This window comes from Orussus abietinus, unplaced genomic scaffold, assembly GCF_000612105.2.
Source record: "Orussus abietinus isolate OABI.00-Male unplaced genomic scaffold, Oabi_2.0 scaffold1, whole genome shotgun sequence".
NCBI classification, from domain to species: Eukaryota; Metazoa; Arthropoda; class Insecta; order Hymenoptera; family Orussidae; genus Orussus; species Orussus abietinus.
In genome coordinates this window covers 348,068-371,081 of record NW_019396017.1, presented here as the reverse complement: position 1 = coordinate 371,081, position 23,014 = coordinate 348,068, and the positions used below count along the sequence as shown (strand labels likewise).

Here is a 23,014-nt window from a genome sequence, read left to right as displayed (position 1 = left end):
AGTTTTAGAACCTACCTCGAACAATGTAGAATACCGTAGAAATTTAATATTACAGTCAGATGGGAAAATGTGGAAAATACTTTCACCAACGATTGCAAGAGAACGCTGGATTGTCCCGTGGGTAACAAGTGTTTCTAGAGAAAAAATTTAGTTGCAGCTAAACGTCCCAGATGGCGACGTTGGTTCGTCAAAATATAAACCGACATGAAATTCATGGGATTTCAGCAGTTTTACGTCGATCTTTTTATCATTACTTTACCGAAATAACGTATAGAACCCTTCAGTTTGTGTCATTCTCAACGTAGACTGTAAAAGACCAACATAAATATAAATGTCGGTAATGGGATGCACCAGCTTATGTTACCACTTGAGTATTCAAAATGGCATTACCACCAAAAAGGGTATAGATGAATTTGATTTTATCGACGTCGATTAAATTTCTTAACGCCTTTCATATCCTCTTAAACACGTCGCGGAGTGACCGTTTCGTGAGTTTTGCGAGGATCCTCGGACGTCCTCCCGTTTCTTCAGCGGATTCGGTTCCGGATTACTCGTGGCTAATCGATGCGTCGCCTCCGCGCGATCGCGACCGAAACTCGAGGGCCCGGATTAGCCGCGACCAGCTAATCGAACCGAGGGAAACGCGACGGAAAAGTCGATCGGACGTGACACCGTGCACGGAGTCAGGATCGAGAAAAAAAGAACCCCCCGAGGTCTGAGAAACAAAAACTCTCCTCTCGACTTGAACTCGCGACTCGCCGAGTCGACCGTTCCTACCTTCGGAAACATCGACGCCTTTTTACTTAACCAACCTCGGTCAAAAAGCTAATCCTCGGTTAATATGAACTGCACGTTCTGCCACATTTTAACGACAAATTAATTGACATTAACTGTCGTTTAGATTAATCAGCCAAATTCGATCGTTTATCTTCGGTTAATCGAACTTCAGCCTAAAAACTGCCCAAATGTGAGGAAAACGGATTAGATTGAGGATGTATTAACATCTGATTCTACTTGCTATTTTTTTAATGTTCGAAGTACGCATGAAAATATTTTATATTAATTCTTAACCAAGGGCCTTTACTTCTTGAGCTTGTGGATATCTGCCAAATAACTTCTTGCATGAAGCTAGCGCGACTTCTCGTCTCGACAAGAGTGCATCTGTCTTGCTTTCTAGTCGATGATAGTATCGGCCAATCACGCGAACGCGTTCACCGGCGATTCAACTTACTTCGAATAGTGTATAAGATTAGTTAAACACGCTCTAAATAAATGTGGTGGAACATTTACGTTTTTGGTCCATGATGAACATAGATGTTGACTTTAACCTACGGTCAAATAATCAATGATTTGACCGAGGTTGGTGGAAGTCTTGCGTGGCTGTGTGAACCTGAAATCCAGTTTGAGGCACAAACAAAATTAACATGATTGTTGGAATGTTTCTGTGATGTAGACGTTTGTGCCATTTTTTTTTCAAAAACTAGAGCTGTTAAAAAAAAATATAAACAAATTCCGAAAATGACCATTTTAACGTTTTTGAAGTTCTGGGATGCTTTAAATTTTCCTAACGTCGGAGTATTTATTTTAGAGTATTTTTTATTATTAGTTAGAGTAGAAAAGTCCCATTAGAGTAGAAAAATCCAAATTTCCACGATTTCGGAATTTGTTTAACTTTTCGAACAGCTCTGGTTTTTATAAAAAAAAAAAAAAATGGTACAAACAAAACTGAACATGGCACAAACGTCTACACCACGGAAACATTCCAATAAGCCTGTTAATTTTGTTTGTGCCTCAACCTGGATTCCAGTTTCACACAACGCTAAACCTTAGACACGATTTGATCGAGTAACGTTATTAATCGCGTCATTAATCGCACCTTCAATCGGCGCTTCCGATTCCGTTCTCGATGCTTCCATTGTTTGAATTGTATCCTACGTTTCGATGGTTTCCTCCACTATTCTACGCTTTGTTACCGATGCGCAGGCTGTAACGCGCGATGCGTATTAAATTATACGAAGGGGTTAATCGCATCTCTGGTCGCGTCTCGTCCCTCCTCGATCAGATTACTCCGGTGATCGCGTAGAAGCGGCTCGGCCTGGAGGAGGCCGAGAAACCGCTCGCAGGCCCGTTTTTCCGGCGGGGCAGAAAAAGCTGGAACTTTGTCTTGCATCTCGCGGCAAGTCGGGGGCAAGAAACCTCCTCGGCCTAGCCCTTGCCCATTGCGGTCGCGCGTCGCGCCCAACTCTTCTCCATCGACGCCGCCCGGCCGCGTGGCAACGCAACGACCGCATCAATTATTTCGAGCCCGTTACACCTCGCCCGATCATAGCCAAGATTTCTTACGTAGAATTACGTTTTTGTTGTCCTTACATACAACGGGTACCCACCCGCAATTCGAATGTAACGGAAATGCAACATGCTGATAGGTTACATTGTTAAAAAAAAGAAATATTGGCCTTTTATAAAACTTTTATCGGAAGTTTTATTCAGACGTGGTATACTAATTTTCTTCGTAAAGTTTTCGTCTTTAGTGTCTTTACGTATGACGAGTACCCACCCGCAATTCGAATGTAACGGAAATGCAACATGCAGATAGGTTACACTGTTTAAAAAAAATAAATATTAACCTTTTATAAAACTTTTGTCGGAAGTTTTATTTAGACGTGGTAATCTAATTTTCTTCGTAAAGTTTTCGTCTTTGGTGTCTTTACGTATGACGAGTACCCACCCGCAATTAGAATTTAACAGAAATGCAACATGCAGGTAGGTTACACTGTTAAAAAAAATAAATATTGACCTTTTATAAAACTTTTGTCGGAAGTTTTATTCAGACGTGGTATACTTATTTTATGACATTTCCAACGAACATTTATAACATGTTATAAATTTAATACACGTGTGCTCGTTTTTCTAGAAAATTTCACAAACTTCTAATATGACATTACAAAATTACAAGTTTATTTTGAACTTCGTCATAGATGTATAATAATTCACTTTCCGAGGCATAAAACTTATAGTTTTACCACAATCTTATGTACCAAGAGTGCATGAATTATATGAATATTTTTAACAGGGTGGCGTCCCGAAAATCGAACATGCCGGTCCGCGAGCAAGATGAAAATCAAACATGCGGATTCGCGGGCGTCACGAAAATTGAACATGCCGACACGTAAACGTTATGAAAATTTGACATGCAGGTACGCGGATGCCACGAAAAGTGAATACGTGGACACGTGAACGTTATGAAAATTGGACGTACAGCATGTAGGCACGAAAATCGAATATGTCGGTCCGCGAGCAAGACTTTATGAATATTTTTAACAGGGTGGTGTCACGAAAATCGAACATGCCGGTCGGCGAGCAAGATGAAAATCGGACATACGGCATGTAGTAACGAAAATCGAACATGTCGGTCCGCGAGCAAGATTTTATGAATATATTTAACAGGGTGGCATCACGAAAATCGAACATGCCGGTCCGCGAGCAAGATGAAAATCGGACATACGGCATGTAATAACGAAAATCGAACATGCCGGTCTGCGAATAAGATGAAAATCGGACATACGGCATGTAATAACGAAAATCGAACATGCCGGTCTGCGAGCAAGATGAAAATCGGACATGCGAGTTCGCTAGCATCACGAAAATTGAACACGCGTGTACGCGAACGTAATGAAAATTGTACATGCGGGTACACGATCGAGACAAAAACACGATGTAATTTCGCATTCAACGATATCATCGCTGTTCCGTTGAAAAGATCGAACCCTCGAAAATTTTTTCCCTCCCCCCCGCAACGCGTCTCGACTGGAAGATGATGAAACATCAAGGTACGAAGCGACGCAAGGAATTCCCGTGATCGAGCGAAACGCAAGAGCGACTTCTTTCCGCATTATTTTTTTTCTTTTGTCCCTCTCCCGTAATCAGGCTCCGCTCGTCCAGAAAGCAAAGTGGCGCGAGTGGGAACGAGCGTCGCGACAAAGATCTATTAAAACAGGCACGGTCTGTCGGGAGACTCTGCGAGCCTGCCGATGAAGCTAACCATCGATACAGGCAGGAATACCTGGAACTTCGTCGCGGATCGAAAATCGCGACCTCGAACCGCGCGAAAAACAAAGTCGGCAATCGCGCGTCCTCGGACCAAGTCTCTTCTCTAGACCGTTATCTCCGATAACTGGATCGAGAGAACAGTGATAAATGCAACCGCGGGCCGGATATTGGGAGCTAATCGCGAGCAGCTCTTCGCGAAAGAGGGTTGATAAAAAAATTAAATGCTCACAGTCTGGGAGTTTCGACTAACGACGTGGATTTCGAAAACTGGGGATCCTTGACAAAGAGACGAGCGATCGACCAAGGATGGACCAAGGACCTCTACAAAGCAAATCTTGTTAATTATCGAAAAACTATAAAAATGTAAAAGCTTAGAATCTGGAAGTTTCGACTGGCGACGTGGATTTCAAAAACTGGGAATCCTTGCCACAGAGATGATCGATGGACCAAGGAAGATGGACCTCTACAAAGCACATCTTATTAATTATCGAAAAACTATTTTATTACTATAATTTTATTATAACTATATATATTAAAAATGTAAAAGCTTATAATCTGGAGGTTTCGACCAGCGACGTGGATTTTAAAAACTGGGAATCCTAGCCACAGAGATGATCGATGGACCTCTACAAAGCACATCTTATTAATTACCGAACAACTATAAAAACTTAAAAGCTTATAATCTGGAAATTTCGACTAACGACGTGGATTTCAATAATTGGGAATCCTTGCCACAGGGACGAGCGATGGACTAAGGACGATAGACGTCTGTAAAGCAGATCTTGTTAATTGTCGGAAAACAGTACAAACGTAAAAGCTTAAAATCTGGGAACTTCGACTAACGACGTGAATTCCGAATACTGGAAATCCTTGCCACGGAGACGAGCGATGGACCTCTACAAAACAGACCTTACTAATTGTCATAAACTCGCGAAAGGAAAAAGTCCGCGATCGAAGCCGAACCGACTCCACTCGAGAGCGCTATCTGCGATAACTGGATCCAGGGAGCAGAGATAACTGCACCGATAAACGCGGGCGTAGGCCAAGTATCGACGCGAGTATTAGCGCGAGTATTATCGCGAGTATCGGCGCGACGTACCGTAATGCCATTACGTCGTGCCCCGCCGGGATGGATCGGCGGGCGAGCCGCGCGAATTTTCCAGGCAGCGCCTACGAGCGTGCAGTACCTCGCGAAACTTCATTTACACATAAAGCAACGATCGCGTTACGTCACCGCGACGACGGTCCGTAAAATCTCGCGACCTTACGCCAATGACGGGCCGCGGTGAGCGACAACTGGTGTAATGGTATTCCGCGGTCGGGCGACATTCCGGACAAGGGGGTTTTTCCTTTTTTCAGGTTAGGTCTATAAGGAGAGTCGCGCCGGGGTGACGTTTCCCGTGCACCCGAGGATCCGAGGGCCGACGCGGTCCGGCCGACAGGGGGCACGTAAAAATACTCGGATTACGTAGGCCAGCCGGCCTACGGCGAGCTCGGGGAGCCTGGGGGACTTCCGGAGAACGTCGGCCGCGGCGCGGCAATCGATGCCGCGGAGGAGCTGCCTCGACCCCGTCGCCGCCGACCGGCGCCGTCCCCCGGCCGGTGAATCACCGGCCTCGTGGGCGGCGAATTAGCCCGGAATTGTCCCGAATTAGCGGCGTCGACCGGGCCGGACCGGTCCGGTTCGCGCGGCGGCGGTGGCGGTCGATCGCAAGGCCGTTGGCGCGTGACCTTAATGAGCGGAGCGAGCACGGCGCGCAGCCCGTCGACGGACGACCGCGGATGGAGCGCGGCATGCCGCGAGGACTGTCAGGTGAGCCCGAGCGACTGTTGTCACGGCGGGCCCGGCCGACCGGTCGCCGAGGCCGCGGAGGCGCGGGCCTCGCCGAGGGCCCGGGAGCACGGCGCGTGCAGATGGCGACCTCCGGCCCGACCCCAGACTCCGGGCGGTCGTCCCGACGCGTCCTCGGGCCGCGCCCTTCCTCGGCCACTTTCCTCGGCGGGCGTCGCTACCGGTAACGCTCGCGGGGCGCGATAAATACCTCGTTTGTCCACGAGCGCCGAAATCTCCTCCTTGATGTCTGCCATCTTAGCACCAGTCACTGCTCACAATGCACGCTGGGAAAAAACAAACGAGCACCGCCTCGCGCCGCGCCATCTGGACGGTAGCAGCCGAAGCGGCGGCGCGTGACGTCACGCAGGGCCGGTAGCCCCAAGATGGCGCCCGGCACCTGGAGCCTCCACCCACTGACTTTCCCCTTTCCTTTCCAAGGAATTTTCGTAGAACCTTGCTGGCGTGGGATAGGTGTGGCCATCTGTTGGCGGGGCCTTAAACTTCATAAAGACTGAAAGGAAACGGGATTCAAAAATTGAAAAGAACTCGTTCCCAGGTCAGAGAAATTTCCTTTCACATCTTTTTCAATCTCTGTCCTGCGTTACAAATTGTGTTTAACGGGGAATCAATGTCACTGAGTAGGGAGCAAAAACGTGGATGGTTCTAGAGGGTTGCTCGAAACCTGAAGAGGTTGTTCCTGTCGGCCATCTTGTCGACATGTACCTTTTTACAATGTTTTTAAATTTTAAACGCGGTGAATGCCAGCGCGCAGTCGTGCGAGGCAAGACGAAATGATCCTTCTTAAACGAGAATCGTGTAAAACAAGGAACGAGATAGAGGAAGAACGAATTGAACGATTCCTTTACTTGTTCCTCTCTCCTTTGGCTGTTTAATCGTAATTATGAAAAATCGCCATCTATCGTAAAGACTCTTAAATTACTAGCTTATGAGTCTTCAGGACAGAAAATATACGCAGATATTCGCAAGGGGTAAAAGTATTTTTGATCGTGAACATCGTGAACTCTCTTATACGTTGAATATTAAACAGCTTCTTCCAGGAAAGAAAAAGCCGAAATAAATAGCAAAGGGGCACAGCTTCGGCACTTCGCGTACGCTCCTGGCGAGAAACGTCATCGACTCCCTGCATCGGCTGCTAACTTATTTCCGCCGCCTTAGTGCACGGCGCCAGTCGGTGATAAAATTTCTCCAAGTTTGTGTCTCCAAGCAGCGGATTTTCACGATGAGCGGACACGACGTCGTAATCGTCTCGGCAGTAAGAACACCCATAGGTATTAGAAGCAAGTTAAAGGGATTTTAATCCCTTCTTATTTTAGAAATCCAAGAGTTACGAGAAACGTGTGCGGCTAGCCCCATTTGAATTCTGCACCTAGCGATATGTAATCTATGCACGTCGATAAATATTTTTCAAAGGGTGATGTCTATTAACGGATTTTCCCGCGATTTGCAAATAAATAAAACGATTGTCAGGAGCACTTAAGCCGTTCGGCAATGTCTCCGTAAAATGTAGGGGTAATCGGTTCTCTATGATGTAACCTACTTTCTAAATTACCGTTTAACTGGCCTCGTTAAAATTTTATCTGACTCTTGTTAAAGGTGAGGAATGTATAATTTCTTAACATTAGCCTAAAGTAGATATGCAGCCGATGATTATGATAACGTTATGAAAATGTTCGTAATTTAATTCGTCGAGTAAAGCAATTAATTGCAGTGACCAATGCTTTTGTTTTGATATGCATCGGAATTTCTAGGTTCCTTTTGTGGGTCATTGTCATCGTTGAAGGCGTCGGACTTAGGAAGCATCGTTATCAAAGAGAGCCTTACGAGAGCAAAGTTGAAACCTGCGGAAGTCTCAGAAGTGATACTAGGGCAGGTAGGGTCATGATTGTAATTGTTTTTAAAGTTTTGTTCTCGTAAGGATCGCTTGAGAATATATTTTTATTCCTTAAAGGCACTCACCGCAGCACAGGGGCAAAATCCCGCAAGACAGGCAGCCATAAAAGCAGGACTCCCTATTTCTGTACCTGCTTACATAGTCAATATGCTTTGTGGGTCTGGTTTGAAGTAAGTTCGACACAGCTGACCTAGTGTCGAACCTCCAGCATGCATAATAAAATATCTGAATATCAATGCCATGCTTCCTGAGCCTAAAACTTTTTGGTAAAAGACTTTATTTTTTATAATTAATAGTGTATTTACTCAGTTGGCAATTTTTCAGAGCAGTTGTAAATGGATACCTGTCGATAAAGTCCGGTGAAAGTGAGGTAGTTGTAGCTGGTGGTCAAGAAAGTATGAGTCAAGCTCCTCATGCCATTCACTTGAGAAATGGAGTAAAAATGGGAGATGGTACCATGATCGATACCATGATTTTTGATGGCCTTACAGATGCATTTACTGGCGTTCATATGGGTGTCACGGGTATGTTATAAATCATTTTTCCACTTGAAAGTGGTAAGAAGTAAACAAAAGTTAACTGTTTAATTTCTGTAGCGGAAAATATAGCAAAGTCATTCTCAATAAGTAGAGAAGAACAGGATGAATTTGCAGCTAAATCCCAACAAAAGGCAGAGTTAGCTATTTCTGCTGGATACTTTGAGAAAGAAATCGTTCCCGTTTCCGTATCCAATAGAAAGGAATCGATTACCATTACTAAGGATGAATTTCCAAGACCTAATACTACCATTGAAGGCCTTAAAAAACTGAAACCTGTATTTATTAAGGTATTCTATGATTTAATTAATTTTCAAAAATTTGGATTAACTCTTATTGACACAAAGTTAATGATTTGAGTTCATTGTGTAGACTGAAGGAACGGTAACTGCTGGTAATGCATCAGGGGTAAATGATGGAGCTGCAGTTGTTGTTCTTATGTCATCAAAAGTAGCTGTTGATAAAGGGTTAATGCCAATAGCAAAAATTGTTGCAATTGCGGAAGCTGGTGTCGAACCTGATATAATGGGAACTGGAACCATCCCAGCTGTCAAATTAGCTGTTAGTATCACAGAACTCATCACATGTTTAAAATATTCACTAGTTATTTATTGTAGAATTTGATAGTAAACTGCGAAAATAATCTGTGTTAAAAATGTTCAGTTACAAAAAGCAAACTGGTCGAAGGATGATGTCGACCTGTATGAGCTGAACGAGGCATTTGCTGCTCAGTCACTTGCTTGTATTCGAGAACTCGGTTTAGATCCTGAAAAAGTCAATGCCAACGGTGGTGCTATTGCTCTAGGTCACCCAATAGGTGCTTCAGGTAACCAGTGAATTTAATTTACTGCGATCTTTTTAAGTACTAAATATTCAATATGAATTTATATGGTTACAGGAGCAAGAGTTTTAGTTACATTACTGTATTTGCTTAAACGAACGGGTGGAAGGAAAGGTGTTGCCTCATTGTGCATAGGTGGAGGCATGGGTATTGCTGTTGCACTTGAAAGATTATAACAAATAATGAACTTATTTGTTGTTAGACATTTAGCGGTATGATTTTATACTGGTCAATTATGCTTCAGTATCAGAAAAGCCAGTCATAAGAAACTTATCCTTTCTTCAGTTTTTTTTCACGACGTAAATGTAAATTGAACCACTGCGGTATTATCCAAACCACAAGTGTATTTATCTATCTATTTATTTTATACGACTTTATTAAGTTACTTAATTCGTGAACGTACAAATTAATATTTCTCTTTTAAACCAGTATTGAAAAAAATGACAATGATAGACCTTTTTTATCAGCTGATCAATGACTTACGTTCCTTAAATTCAAACAAATAGTACCGGTAGAATTTGTACACTGTGCTTGAATGTAGTTTGCGTATATTATACCGTTCAGCATTTTAACTATTTTGTAAACATTGAGAAAGATTTAACAATGTTTTTTATTAAATAANATGGCAATGAACATCTGTATTAAAAAAGTTATAATAAATGTTTCTTTGTTATATCGTAACTGATTCAGTAAATTTAAAAGGACTATACATCATTAAATAATTGGAGCAATGTACTACATAGTACAAACAATATTGTAGTAGTGTGAAGTATATTGTAATCTTAAGTACCTGTCAAACTTCATCGCCAGTCTTTATTTTTTATTCTCTCTTAACTTTCAAAATTTGTTCAACTGCCGTTAATCCTTCCTGTTGCCTTACTTCAGCCCTTTTTTTCTTAAAGGTATTGTGTTGTGGCCTTTGGTGATGAGATGAAAGTTGTTTTAGCTGATCCTTGATTGTAGGTACAATTTTCATCTTAAATAAAACAGAAGTTTAAATATGATGTGAAACAGTCATTATTCTGAATTTTAATCTTAAGTGTGTTATATAATCATAACGAATGAAAAACTTGAATCAATCACAAGTAATTACATAAGCAAGTAAATTAAATTAATTACATTACATCATAACAAGTGTCACAGGAAAACATCTACTTAGAAATTCTAATGTAGCTTCCGCTGTTTTTATTTTATTTTGAAACTAACATTGATACTTGTATAAATAATTGTCAATACAAAAATGCTTGATGTAAATTGATTTATGATAAAAATTCCTATCAGGAAGATACATATATATTACAGGCATTGTGTTGTTAATAAAAGAATCTGCACCTATGCATTTTCATGTAATGTTGTTAAAATATCCCTAAAGTAGTCAATTGTTGGTCATAGTTGATACCACAATTGGTATTGCAGGATGGTATCCACTGAATTTTCGGTCGTTCTTATTGAAAGAGTTTAAAGGTTCATCTAAATTCATCTTTGCTACTTCTTCTATTGCTGGTATGCAGATTTTTGAATATGTTTGTATCACATAATTCCACAGCGTATTTACAAAAGAGTCAGAATCTTTAAAGCAAAAGTATGATCCCCAAAATTGTGAATTGATGATATCCTTGTTATCATGTGACAATCCGACGTTAAGCATACCCTCAGATATTTGTTCATCGACTACAGCTATCACATCACATGTAGTACATGCACTGGGCACATAAATATCTTGCACAAGATTATCCCCAATGTATAAACATCGAGGTTCAATTTTTCCAGTGATGCAGGTGAAAAATTCATAAAGGTCTTTCCAATTTCCTTGACTGTAAGTACCTCCTTGTTGTAGATTTTTACCGCTTATCGGACCGGACTCTTTATAATCCAATAAGGTTAGAAATGGTCGATTACTAGTAAAAAAACCTGGCTTCTTTGCATAACATATAATGATATCAAATAAAGATTTCCAATCATCACCAAAAGCATAACTAGCCGTAAAATTTGCAAAATCAATATTTGATCCAGTGATGAGGAAAATTTTTTGTTTTTTCTTTAAATCTTGAAGCCAAGAAATGGTACGAGGACTGCATTTATGTATATATTTTTTAGGATTAGATTTAATAGCAGAGAAAAAATTGCCTTGTCCACTTTGAAAGTGATCCTTGTTATACATTTCTATTAAACCTTCAAGCATATCTGGCCATATTCTGTAACAATCTTGGGGTATTCCTTTCTCGTCTTGTGCATCTACAGCTCTTGCAAAAATCAAAGACGATGGCATATCAAAGTAGTCTAATAAAGGTCTCATTTGCATTGACATAGGTCCATTCCATGTTGATAACATATCATTACAAAAAGAATCGATAACATGCCATCTTTTGTTAGGGTATATACTCTCAATATCTTCCATGTTTAACAATTTACTGCCATGAGTTGCTCTTTGAATGGATCCATCACATGTTACTTTCAAAATGTTTCCTTTTTCAAAGTCCATCATTAATCCTTTTTGCATAAAATCCAAGTCAGCTGTGTCCAATGGCTTTAATAAATGTTTGGCACTATATCCTTTCTTTTCCACCATATACTTTGCTAAAGTATCGTATTCAAAGTGTACCAAATTTGTAACATTGTAGCGTAATAATGTATTATCTAAATCAAATCCAATGCAGTCATAATCACTGAACTTCATAACATTCATGTTGGCAGTCGATACAAAGTGCACAACAGAATAATTATTTAACGCTTTGGCCCACTTATCGATATTGTTTAATTGTTTTACTAAATTTACACTTTTACAACTATATCTACTTGCAAGTTTATTAAAGTGCAAAAACATGTTATACAACGTAAACTGCTATCTCAGAAATTGTTTAATTTATTGACCATGTTAACATATAATCTGGTGTTTATGAAACAAGATCTATAGAAGTTATTATCATGGATGTAAGGGGCACATGCCTCGCTTAATGCCTATGATCTTCCCAAGTTTTCATTTTAATTACATTTTTACTTGACTAATCAACACTTTAACAGATAACAGATATGAAAAGTCAAAAGCTGCCATTGCCGACAACTTCTACACACAAAAGTAACTAGCAACAGACCTTGTTGCTTACATACTGATAAATATTTATTATACAATAAACATATTGTTTATATTATTTACATAAACAAAATACTGATAGAACTGCTAGTATAGTTTTAATTAGCTGTATAAGTGCTAATAAGGTGAGAAGGATAAAACTCATTAACAAAACATAATACTACGTCTGAGCATGAAACTTTAAGTATTTTTTTAAACATAACTTACCTTAGGTGGTATGTGCACATATCGAATATTCCTTGCCAACACGCAAAACATATCATATTTAAACATATCACCCCTAGGATCCGTAAAAATACAATCCTTCATAACGATGTTCATAAACCTGCACAGAAAACAGCATTTACATTTTCAGCTGTAAACTAAATGTGGTATAAAATTCCATAATATGCACTGACCCATCAGCTTGGTCTATTCTTCCAAAAACTGAAGCCTCGTTTCGCAAATCCACCGTAGTTTCGTGATTTTCTAAAGCTTTTATTAAAATTGCTAGACTATTGTAGAACATATACTTTTCTTTCGTAGAAGGACGTATAGTCAGTGCCATAATAAAAGGTAGAAGAAAATATTATTTAAATTTAAATTTAACCCCAAAGTTACGAAAACTTAGTCACTTGACTTTTCTGCGCGTGTTTACTTTTCATTTTAGTACACGATATCATTATTTTGTATACATTGGCAGCAGTTATCCCTAGATTACATGATGCTGCACATAGTGCATTTTGTTCCGCGATTGAAGTATGTACATATGTACATACAGCGTAGCAAGTGCGTGAGCTGTCCGCATTCGCCTCCGAGGGCAGCAGAGAACGCGATCGCACGACCCAGCTTGTGAACAATCTCCCAACTCATCTCTGACGTGTAAACATGTGGTTTATAATTTTTAAATCGATAGTAATCAATACTAATTTGATCCTATGAATAAGCTGTTTCTAGTAATTTTCTCAAAAAGAAATTGTGATTTCAAGAGTGATCAAAATCGAGATGATCGAGTCTTGCACAAAAAGACAAATGTTATTAGGTATCACTTTACTAGGAGGGTTAGTTTCCACTCCTGATACTTTCACGAAATTTGTTGTGCTATCCTGTTTGCTAAGAATACAAGTTTGAATTGTATGATCTTTACCACTTTAGTAGTGCAATGCATTAGACAAATTCTGAGTACTATTAAATTAATTAAGCAGAGCATGTTATGCTTTTATATTACAGGTTAACAGTTTTGGTTTTAATTGTCGAAAGTCATTGGACGGAAACAACGAGTAGTAAACCATATATAGAAAATTTTGAAAATAATTCAGCATGTGCTACTAACGAGGAGGTAGAAGTGATTTCTGAATGTCAACCATGCACTGCGTTTGAAATAGCGAGTAAAAGTATCGGAGTATGTGCTCATGCCAGATATAAGGAGATAATAAAATGCAAGGACGGGGAAACTATAACAAGAAGGTAAATTCTGAATTTTATTCTGTGTTAAGGTTGTTCCATTTTTAATATACTGCATTACTTTGTTGCAGCTGTGACAAGGTTGCTTGGTTGGAAGAAAGAACATTTTGGAAATTCGAAGGGTTCATGCTTTTATTAGCAGTTCTGTCGTGTAGCAGCGTATTTTGGAGAGAGAATATTTTAAGACAAAGAATCATAAGAAGGGTAGCTAGGCAGCTTAGAGGTAGCGTTTAAGAGTAATTTTCTTGATAATCTCCTTTGAAACTTATACATTGTTCTTTACATTATAAAATTCTATATTTTCACACAGTAACATTCATAATGACAGTGGCAGGAATTTATTTGAAAATATTTTCATTGACGGATATTTGCAAAGCTCCAATAGAAACGATAATAGCATTATTTACAATTAAATATTGTGACTCGACTGTGAATATTAAGCTCATTGAGTGCGAACAAAAATTGGGAGAATGTGGTTATACAGTGGATCTCTCCAGTTTTGTTTATAAAATATTAAGCAAAGAAAAAGTCCCAGATTGTGCTAATTCTTGTGAACTACCAAATATCCTTGTGAACGAGAGGAGCTGTATCGCAGGACTTTGTGCATGTTTACGGCAAATTGTAAAAAGTGCAATTGATGTTGTACCATCGCACCATTGTCAAACATTGTTAGGATTCAAAAATTCTTGCCTCTTGGCTTGCTCCGAAGTAAGTGTTTGGACTAGATTTTGTGAAGTTGATTTAATTTCAACTTTGCGATCATTCGGTAATGAAATGCTGGATCAGTCAGAATTGCCCATTAGCATGGCAAAGTTCGAAATTCACATGTCACAGCCAGCTCGATTGCATAACTTATATAAATATACAATGTCTAAAAAATATGCTATTAGCGGTAATATTAATCGAGATAACAAATTCCTGCCGGAACATACATTTGCAGAGGGATCTTGTATAACCTTGGCCGATATAATTATATTTGTATGTATACATATTTTATTTAATCTAATACCACTTACCAGTGATAAAATATTAGAACTACTACCTTTAACAATGACGTGGTATAAGAAGATGATTGAGAATGATGCTATTATTAAATGTTTGACTTGTTTACCATTGCAAGAGATTGATTGTGACAATGTAATCAATTATGTATTACCAGCTGTTGATAATCAAAGTTTGTATAAAAGCGATTCAAAGAGATATCGGCCTAGAAGTCGTATTTATACAAGACAGGAGGATATAGAACATTCGCTAGAACTAGTGGAAAACTTGAACGTTAATACAAAATTAAATGATTTACCTTTCGGAGCTGAAATATGTATCGATTGGAGCAGTATTCCATTCGATGCCACTCCGGAAGGAGGCTCATTGCCGGTTGCTCGTCAAAAGAGAAAATTGGACCAACTGGAAAATCTCTGCAGACCTGTTATAAAATTGGCGAAGAAGGGAGATGTTATCGTTGACTTTTGTTCAGGAAGTGGCCATCTGGGTATTACGCTAGCTTACTTGCTACCGGAGTGCAGTGTAATATTACTGGAAAATAAAGAAGAGTCTTTAAACCGAGCCAAAGAGAGGGTGAAGAAATTAAAGTTAACAAATGTAAAATTTTGTCAGTGTAATTTATTTTATTTTAAGGGTCACTTCGATATTGGGACATCGTTGCATGCCTGCGGCGTGGCTACCGATCTTGTGATCCAGCACTGCATTCGTAAGAATGCTACTTTTGTCTGTTGTCCGTGTTGCTATGGATCGGTACAAAGTTGCCAACGTGTCGTATATCCAAGAAGCAATGTATTTCAGAAAGACATTGCTATCAGAGATTACTTGGTGCTTGGTCATGCTGCCGATCAAACTCATGACGCGGGTAACTCTAAAACGTTGCAAGGCAAAAAATGCATGACCATTATAGACACTGATAGGAAGTTACATGCGGAACAATTCGGTTACAATGTTCAGTTAGCCAAACTCGTGCCAGAGGATTGTACTCCTAAAAATCATTTGTTAGTTGGCATCCCAGAAAATGGAGTCTGTAAATGCTAATTAAATCTCGCTTTGTTACCTCTAGATATTCGTTTACCCCGTTGTTAAGTAGTGTTAAACCTTTATTCAAACTAAATCGCGATATGAAACGTCACAAGTAACTGTAAATTACGCAAATAAGTACAAGCATATGGATAATTTGTAATTAATGAATTTTGCAAACTTTTAGTAACTACTTAAAATAAGAATACCATGTAGCTACTTAGTAATCATCGTTCACATTGCATTCTTAGATAATATAATTTATAATGAGCTTGAGCCACGTGTTTTGGATCATCATTTTTAACTGAACAATACTTATTTGTTTTCCGTCCACCCTAAATTAAAGAATAATGCCGAACACGTGGCACGTATACGAGGCTGCTCTAGCAAACTGGTAAAGCGTGAAATTGTGAACAAAGAAAAAAAGATTATTGAGAAAGTATACAGCGTCACATAATGTTGTTTAAAAACTTGTATTAAAGAGCGTTTATTGGTATATACAAAAAACGAAATTTTATGACATTCCCACATATACAGAACAACCCACATACTTTTAACGCTTTTTCCGTTTTCTTCTACCGGTGAATTTGTGAAAGGAATAGACGACAAACGTGTATTAACTAAGGATCCAGGGAGTCGTTACTCTGCTAAACTACTTCAAGCACTGGACAATACTTCGACACGGTGTTTAAATTTAAATACTCTCTCACCTTTATTTTATCGTTCAACATTTTAACACTTCAATTTTGGTTACTTAACAAAACTGCTAATCAAGAACGAAGTAAACGTTCCGTTTATATAATTTTCTCTTTTTTTTTTTTTTTCCTTTCCATCCCTCACTGTGTTAAGAGTTCTATTTACATTTGACGACGTACGAGCTGATACGCGACCAAAGACTGGGTCGGCCATATCTGGTATTTCTTTCACTTAAGTATTAAGCCTTCGTTAATCGGCACTCAACTGATAAGCTTCCGTTTCTCAGAGGGTCAGAACTCGGTATCGATGGACCTTCGATCAAAATTAGCAAATCAAACCGCCTTCCTGGTTAGAGTCTAACGACAGCGCAGGAATTCTCGGGGTTACATTCAATGCATTTTAGTACCAAAAGACTGAGAGTTAAGTCGTTACTACGAATTCAATGAACAAAAGGTTCTACCCTGAAGATATCGAAAGAGTATCGGAAATACAATGTCTAGCGCCATGAAACACCTGTTGCAGAGTATTCGACTTATTTACTTCCCTCCCTTATGCGATATCACCGTGTAGTACTGATACTCTAATACATCGTATACATACATATAAAAGAAAAAGAAGAAAGACTACGTGATACCTAAATGACATTTACAAAGAAATGAGGGAAACGTACAATATATATATATATATAAAAAGAAAAAAAAACTGTACATATAAACTCATAAGAGGATTATCCGTTACAATTCAGAGAGTAAAATGAGCATCATACTAGGGAAACGATCGAATCTCGAAATTTCAGAGAGCACTCGCTTGTCTCGGGCAAACGTAGATCGCTTGGCACCTAAATACTCAAGTAAATCCTTATTACTTTAGCGTGTAAAAATACGAAAATTGTACTCTTCAACAGGTCCTTCCTGACATGTAACGCGCCCTCCTCGCTGCCCCTTTTTAACCGAACCGAAGGATTTTATCTCGACTGCATCAACGAACGCCTTTTAACGTAAAGAAAAGAAATAAAACTTCATTTCGTATCAAGCCATATGAACCATAACGTTTGGATGTATAATTTAGTCTCGCTAGTTAAAAGATGACGTGCCAGCCACAACACAACAAGCACAGTGCTTCTATCAAAGTATGTATGCTCATACCATATGCTGCTTAAGTTAAAGAGCTTCTAAACTGGATCATCCTGAACATGCGTACCGGTTAACGAATTTGCCTCGACGCTTTTCCAGCGAATACGTCGCCCTAAACCCTCCACAATTTTCTTTCTTTCTTTTTTTTTACGTTTTTCCTTTTTCCAGGCAATTCCGAGAAATAAATATCAAAGATCCCGGACAAGGTAGACACCTCGAGACTTATTGGACTTTCCTCTATATACCGTCGACGATTTGGAGAAATATCGGATCGACCGTGCCCCGCAGTTGGCGGGCTTAAAACGCGCGTTCTCCCTTGCGCCGTGCTCTTCGTGTTTCCCGACAAAAAGATGCATCCCGATAACAATGGTCGCCACTGCGCACTTAATATATATATCCGTACACGCGACGTTATGCGATGTAGATTCTCGCGATGGAAAAAAAAAAGAAATATATATATAGTACTCCCCCCTGCGGTACACGTCGACCCAACGGTATAAAAAGGAAGAAGCGTTTTATAAAGATACCATAACAGGATGCAAATTCGAAACGCCTTGCCGCTACAAGACGAAAAGACGCGGCGAATGTGAAGTAGTAATGCAATAATTATCCACTCGGGATTCATCTCGCAGCCTCTAATTATCCTGCGGTACCGGGAGATCGTCCTCGACTCATACAGGCAGGATTACGATCGACTACTCCCGGCCGTTAATAGTTTCAGAATAGCGTTACATCGTGACCGAATAAAAGTGAGACCTACTCGCGGGACCATTTCCTCTTTTCTCCTCCCTTATACGAAACGTCTCTGCATCTGCATACGCGACCTACCCACGAATCTACCATCGAGAGAGTGCAGCGTATTCGCAGAATAAGTCGGCGCACCCTCGCGATATTTTATTCCCTTGTGTCCCCCTCCGGCATGTAAGGAGCATCCGGTACAGAAGCTCGTTAATTTATTAATCTATACAGAGCAGAATAACGCTTCGTTTATTCGCAGTTTAGGAGATGGATCACGACTCCCCGTTGCCGCTGTCGTCCCCGTCTTCGTAATCGCTCTCGCTCAATAAGCCATCCTGGTCGTCGTCGTCCAGCTCGTACTCGTCGTCGTAAAAATCAGTCATGTCCAACTGCTGTTCGGCAGGCCTCGCTGGGGTCTTTATGCAGTAATCCTCCAGCGTCAGAGGTACGACGATGCCCTCCTTCTCGGCTTCCATTTTCGCGGCTTGAGCTTGCCTCCTTCTCGACATAATTACAAAGCGTCATTAGAATGATAAAAAAGCCAAGGTAACCTGCGAGTTCGGCTATAAGTCCCCCGTTGCATCTCGTATCGGCTAGCCGTGTACTCGTACGTTATCACGACGGACATCCCCCAATTTGTTTCCTTCTTCTCGCCAATGTATTATCTCAAAAATCCCGAGTACGTAGATCGTCTCCGTGAAGCGTTGCCTCCACCTTCCGGAGCATCGGTAGGAAGTAACGCGGTGCACGAGCGAGCATTCACTTTCGCGGGTGAAAATAAATCTTAAAGCATACCGAGCGTGTTCCGAGTAGTGCATGACTCGCAACACGGGTTCCGTACCTGATGATATTTTCATACTCCTTGTCTCTCCCCTTGGAATCACGCCAGCGCCTATACATCACCGAGGCGTCCACATTGGCAGGACTGTATGTGTTGGGCTCGTTCAGGAGCGAGATCACCGACAGAAGAATCGTCCTGCGATTAAAAGAAAACCCAAATAGATCGTCGCCAAGCCTGAACCCTACCTCGACGTTTCCAACGCTCCACGAGGCGGCCCACGTATAGAAATATCCGCAACCGCGAATCCGTATTCCAGGATCTCTCTCCAGATTTTGCGCAGCGAAACCTCCTTCCTCTTTCTCTTGGACGACCTGGTCTCTCTCACCTGACGTTTTGCGTTGGATTCCACCTCTCGCAGGGCAACTCTCCGCTCTGTGGATCATCTACCGGTGGATGCAGGATCGATATGCAGAGATCTCCGTTCTGCGAGAAGAGAAACGTACACTGATAAAAACCGATGGAAATTTACATACATCTTTGTGTACCTCATAAATGAAGGTTCACGTAATAATACGTTGAATAGAAAAGTTACGAATTAGGAGACGTATAAATGCACGTGACGTTGTATATCTATCGTGTTAGGGCAGCTTTACTTAAATTAAATGTAATGTTACGTTTTCATTTTCTTTAACTCAACTTAAGGTGAAGTGAAACCCCCTTCAAATCAGTCGATTCGAATACAACACTTTTTTTTAAGGGTATTAGACCAAACTGTCCGAAACTTTGACACATCACTCCTGATCATCTAAGAATTGTCCTGACACATTCAAAATTTGGATTTTTGGAAAAAAATTTTTAACTCGGCCCAGACCAGAACCAACATGGCGTCGAGCTCTCATATTTCGATCAATATACAATTATCGAAGGCTCTGATATGAGAATTCAAAGGGTCAGGACAATTTTACGACAATTTAGAACACTCTGGAAATCGATAAACTCGCATTTAAACGGGACAAAGGCAAAAAAAGTGTTGTATGGGCTTCTATGCTAAAACGATGGGAATTCGAGGTCTCGGGGTGGAAATTTACTTGACCTGGAAATCACAGATGGCGCAGGGGTCCCTCTGCAGTCAATTAGGGTCCCGGAAAGCATGAATTCAGAGGATTTCTGGAGTTTTACTTCGATTTCTTTATAATTATTGTACGAAAGCGACAGGTGGAGTATGCCATTTGGTACAACACCCAATATAATTCGACCCAGCTGTCAATATAAAAACGAACGTCGGCAACGTAGGCATTTAGAAAAATCTTCTTTATCGTCGTTGATCAAGTTCCTCGACGTGTTTCACTTCACCTTAAATGGTGAATGTGATATTACAGAGACAATGTCATCTTATTGGAATTTGTTGTGGCATCGAAATAACCAATGATTGGGTATGTCAATTTACATGGGCATTCTTATCAGGGTAAACACGAGACTTTGAGACCTCTTCCCGAGCTCGAGTAGTATGCCAAAATATCCGCGATATCGTCGCCAGCGATTTCCCAACGTCGACGGCGAGGGTCCTTCCCTTTGTCTCGCGTTTACCGCCGGATTTGGCGTAATTCATAAGAAAGAAGAGTATGTCGGCTTGAGTTTGGCTCGTCGATTCCAAAGACACCCGGTATTAAGGTGCCCCTTATTGCGACACGAGAGAGCTCGTTACGAGCCTCGTGTTTCGTCCCACACCGAGATGTGTTTGCACGCAGGCCGTCTAGGAAACCGCTGAAAGTCGAGATACCTGGACGCCGTGGTCGTCGTTCGGCCTCCTAGCACCCTATGGACCGTTATTCGGACTACGGGCAGAAAGATCATAAGCAAACGGGGCGACAAATAGAGCAAGGCAACTTGACGCAAAAAAAAGAAAAACTCGGTGCGTGGCCGCCACGCGCATTGGAAGTTTCACTTTCAAGTTAACGAGAATAATTGCACATTATTGATTAATCCTTCTCAAAACGCCTACGCAATTTGTGCCGGATGAATGTAATGATTAACTAAAAAAAAAAATTTTTTTTTAAAGAAAAGAAAAGAAAAAAAGAACCCGTTTCCCTTTCACAACCTGCGATCTTACATGTACAGTAGACTCATGTATAACGCGAATTCCTATAACGCGCCAGATATTCCGACCATTGTTTTCATATGGCGCGATTCTCTGTACAACGCGCCAAACAATAGAACATATGCGCGTTATACGAGGAAAAAAAAGTCCCGTACAGCACAATTTCCTACAACGCGTAACGTATTAATTACACGGGAGTGTACTGTACTATCACCCCGTATCGTTAGGGAAAATAAATAGAAATCCCAGAGCGTCGGGTCTCCTCGAGTAAATGTCAAACGCCCACTGGGAATTGCGGCGCATTCTTCCTGTAAAGTCGCGAAGGCATTAAATGTCCTGCCTGCCCTTTACAAAGGGTCCCAAGGAAATCGAAATCCGAGAACGAGGACGTGTCTCGCGAATCTAAGAGGCTCTGCAGAGTCCCGCGCCAAGTGCACCTCCACCGGGAGACTCGTTGGCGCATTACGCGTCGGGCCAATCAAGTGGAGACTCTACCACCCCGTGGGCTTTGAACTTTTTATATCTCTTTTATCCGCGTTTCTTCCATCTCTCCTGCGACGTACAGAAGGGAGGAGTGAGGGAAGGGCCGACGCGAAAGGGGTTGTCGGCGCGTCTCTAAATTTCCAACGCGAGATTGCCGCGTAATTGGCCGATCGACTGGCTCAACATCGGAAGGTGATTCTCCCCTTCGGTAGGGCCGGGGAAATAATTAGGCTTAAGGGGGCTCGTTACCTCCAGGGTGCGCCGACGTGCTGGCCGACCTAACGAGGCCTCCCCCGGCTGCAATCAGCGTCGCGACGCCGTTCCCTCCGAGACCCCTCCGAGTCCGAATTTCAGGCCTACTTCGAGCCCAAGTAAGACCTACTTTCATCCTATTTCACCCCTTAAGCCCTACTATCCTCGTAAAACAGAGATCAATAATTAAAACATTGCCCTTGCCAAAACGTGGAACGGAGTTTGCGCCTTGGAATGGCACACGACTCGAGCATAAAGAAAATACAATTACATCTGAAATCGAGACAACAAATCATAGATAGCAAAAATCCCAATGACTTTCTGGACAGCCTGGTACTCTTCTTAATGTGATCGCGGGAGCTATTTAAGGCCTACAATTAGAGGTTCTAAGTAGGATTAAAATTTCGCCTTAAGGTCAAGAAATACGCGAGGGTGCGATCCGAGGGGCTATTCACTCGGAAATCGGTGAAAACGATTTCCTTCGTTGAGAGCCGATTGCCTTTGATCTCATATGACAAACAGCAATGCGACTCGGTAAGAAGTGACAGTCGGCCTTAAAACTGTGGCGATTCTTTGGTGATTTCCAACGATTTCCAGGGATTTCACTTGCGACTTCCGGCTGATTTTCGCGTCATTTCGAGCATTGAAATTCATGATTTCCTGAGGAAATAACTCCTCGGTGCGATCCCCCGATCCGCGACGACCAACCTTATCGCGGGATAGTGTTCCTATCGACATGCGTTTTTTTTTTTTTATTTATTGGAAACAATCATCGATCCGTCGATCAAGTCATGACGCGGTGGAGACGCGGGGAGAACTCAACGCTCGCACGAATGGCCGTTTCACGGGCTTCCGCGCAAAGTCCTTGACGAGCGGCCGGAAGCGCCGGTCCAGGGACGAGGTTTTTCAACTCGGGGCAAACAACGGGCCGTGTCGCTCGCAAAAATGGACTTTCCGCATCGATTAACGCCCGAGACCAGTTCGACCCGCGAGTAACGAACGGGGCGCGCTTTTTCCCCCGGCCGGCCGCGATAGGCGTCGCTCCTCCGACCAAGTGCACGAGGAGCACGGGCATGCACTTTGTCGACAAAGCGGAGGGAACGG

At 41.4% G+C, this 23,014-nt stretch overlaps 6 protein-coding genes across 12 annotated transcripts in view; 3 read left to right on the top strand and 3 right to left on the bottom strand.

Annotated features, from left to right (window-relative positions):
- LOC105697986 (MAP7 domain-containing protein 1) overlaps positions 1 to 6,153 on the bottom strand; it is a 157,114-nt gene extending 150,961 nt beyond the window's left edge. For all 3 annotated transcript variants that reach the window (XM_012421772.1, XM_012421776.1, XM_012421778.1), the window contains exon 1: positions 6,093 to 6,153. In XM_012421772.1, coding sequence (XP_012277195.1) covers positions 6,093 to 6,138 — 46 coding nt within the window. In that variant the 5' untranslated portion in view covers positions 6,139 to 6,153. The remainder of the gene's footprint in view (positions 1 to 6,092) is intronic.
- Positions 5,830 to 9,788, top strand: LOC105697989 (acetyl-CoA acetyltransferase, cytosolic). 2 transcript variants are annotated; one of them, XM_012421780.2, is made up of 9 exons: positions 5,832 to 5,863; positions 6,933 to 7,173; positions 7,654 to 7,775; positions 7,854 to 7,966; positions 8,121 to 8,320; positions 8,393 to 8,622; positions 8,705 to 8,893; positions 8,996 to 9,158; positions 9,231 to 9,788. In XM_012421780.2, the coding sequence occupies exons 2-9, from the start codon at positions 7,125 to 7,127 to the stop codon at positions 9,347 to 9,349; spliced, it is 1,185 nt and encodes a 394-aa protein (XP_012277203.1). In that variant the 5' UTR covers positions 5,832 to 5,863; positions 6,933 to 7,124; the 3' UTR covers positions 9,350 to 9,788. The 2 variants fall into 2 exon arrangements, with proteins under 2 accessions (XP_023290480.1, XP_012277203.1); XM_023434712.1 differs by lacking the exon at positions 6,933 to 7,173 and having other exon boundaries at positions 5,830 to 5,863.
- A 13-nt stretch (positions 9,789 to 9,801) lies between these two features.
- Positions 9,802 to 12,901, bottom strand: LOC105698218 (U7 snRNA-associated Sm-like protein LSm10). Of its 3 annotated transcripts, XM_012422271.2 has the most exons (3): positions 12,663 to 12,901; positions 12,472 to 12,589; positions 9,802 to 10,149 (listed from the first exon to the last, which is right to left on the bottom strand). In XM_012422271.2, the coding sequence occupies exons 1-3, from the start codon at positions 12,809 to 12,811 to the stop codon at positions 9,994 to 9,996; spliced, it is 423 nt and encodes a 140-aa protein (XP_012277694.1). In that variant the 5' UTR covers positions 12,812 to 12,901; the 3' UTR covers positions 9,802 to 9,993. The 3 variants fall into 3 exon arrangements, with proteins under 3 accessions (XP_012277694.1, XP_012277693.1, XP_012277692.1); XM_012422270.2 differs by lacking the exons at positions 12,472 to 12,589; positions 12,663 to 12,901 and adding an exon at positions 10,824 to 12,215; XM_012422269.1 differs by lacking the exons at positions 12,472 to 12,589; positions 12,663 to 12,901 and adding an exon at positions 10,506 to 12,215 and having other exon boundaries at positions 10,025 to 10,149.
- Positions 12,902 to 13,080: 179 nt separating this feature from the next.
- On the top strand, positions 13,081 to 13,954 carry LOC105698088 (protein JTB). Of its 2 annotated transcripts, none has more exons than XM_012422021.1 (3): positions 13,081 to 13,304; positions 13,474 to 13,710; positions 13,779 to 13,954. In XM_012422021.1, the coding sequence occupies exons 1-3, from the start codon at positions 13,249 to 13,251 to the stop codon at positions 13,939 to 13,941; spliced, it is 456 nt and encodes a 151-aa protein (XP_012277444.1). In that variant the 5' UTR covers positions 13,081 to 13,248; the 3' UTR covers positions 13,942 to 13,954. The 2 variants fall into 2 exon arrangements, with proteins under 2 accessions (XP_012277444.1, XP_012277445.1); XM_012422022.1 differs by lacking the exon at positions 13,081 to 13,304 and adding an exon at positions 13,305 to 13,377 and having other exon boundaries at positions 13,449 to 13,710.
- A 56-nt stretch (positions 13,955 to 14,010) lies between these two features.
- LOC105698086 (glutathione S-transferase C-terminal domain-containing protein homolog) lies at positions 14,011 to 16,225 on the top strand. The gene has a single exon (XM_012422018.2). The coding sequence runs from the start codon at positions 14,029 to 14,031 to the stop codon at positions 15,745 to 15,747; it is 1,719 nt and encodes a 572-aa protein (XP_012277441.1). The 5' UTR covers positions 14,011 to 14,028; the 3' UTR covers positions 15,748 to 16,225.
- LOC105698087 (ubiquitin-conjugating enzyme E2 R2) overlaps positions 16,201 to 23,014 on the bottom strand; it is a 26,354-nt gene continuing 19,540 nt past the window's right edge. The window contains exons 3-5 of the mRNA XM_012422019.2: positions 19,463 to 19,560; positions 19,138 to 19,272; positions 16,201 to 18,794 (exon numbers count right to left, since the gene is read on the bottom strand). Of these exons, the coding sequence (XP_012277442.1) occupies positions 18,569 to 18,794; positions 19,138 to 19,272; positions 19,463 to 19,560 (459 nt within the window). The 3' untranslated portion in view covers positions 16,201 to 18,568. The remainder of the gene's footprint in view (positions 18,795 to 19,137; positions 19,273 to 19,462; positions 19,561 to 23,014) is intronic.

Coding starts and splice junctions, on each gene's coding strand:
- LOC105698086 (XM_012422018.2), top strand. CDS start 14,029: ATGACAGTGGCAGGAATTTATTTGAAAATATTTTCATTGACGGATATT.
- LOC105698218 (XM_012422269.1), bottom strand. CDS start 11,997: ATGTTTTTGCACTTTAATAAACTTGCAAGTAGATATAGTTGTAAAAGT.
- LOC105697989 (XM_012421780.2), top strand. CDS start 7,125: ATGAGCGGACACGACGTCGTAATCGTCTCGGCAGTAAGAACACCCATA. Junction 8,321..8,392: donor CGTTCATATGGGTGTCACGG/GTATGTTATAAA, acceptor TAATTTCTGTAG/CGGAAAATATAGCAAAGTCA. Junction 9,159..9,230: donor TCACCCAATAGGTGCTTCAG/GTAACCAGTGAA, acceptor ATATGGTTACAG/GAGCAAGAGTTTTAGTTACA.
- LOC105698088 (XM_012422021.1), top strand. CDS start 13,249: ATGATCGAGTCTTGCACAAAAAGACAAATGTTATTAGGTATCACTTTA. Junction 13,305..13,473: donor GGTATCACTTTACTAGGAGG/GTTAGTTTCCAC, acceptor TTTATATTACAG/GTTAACAGTTTTGGTTTTAA. Junction 13,711..13,778: donor GGGGAAACTATAACAAGAAG/GTAAATTCTGAA, acceptor ACTTTGTTGCAG/CTGTGACAAGGTTGCTTGGT.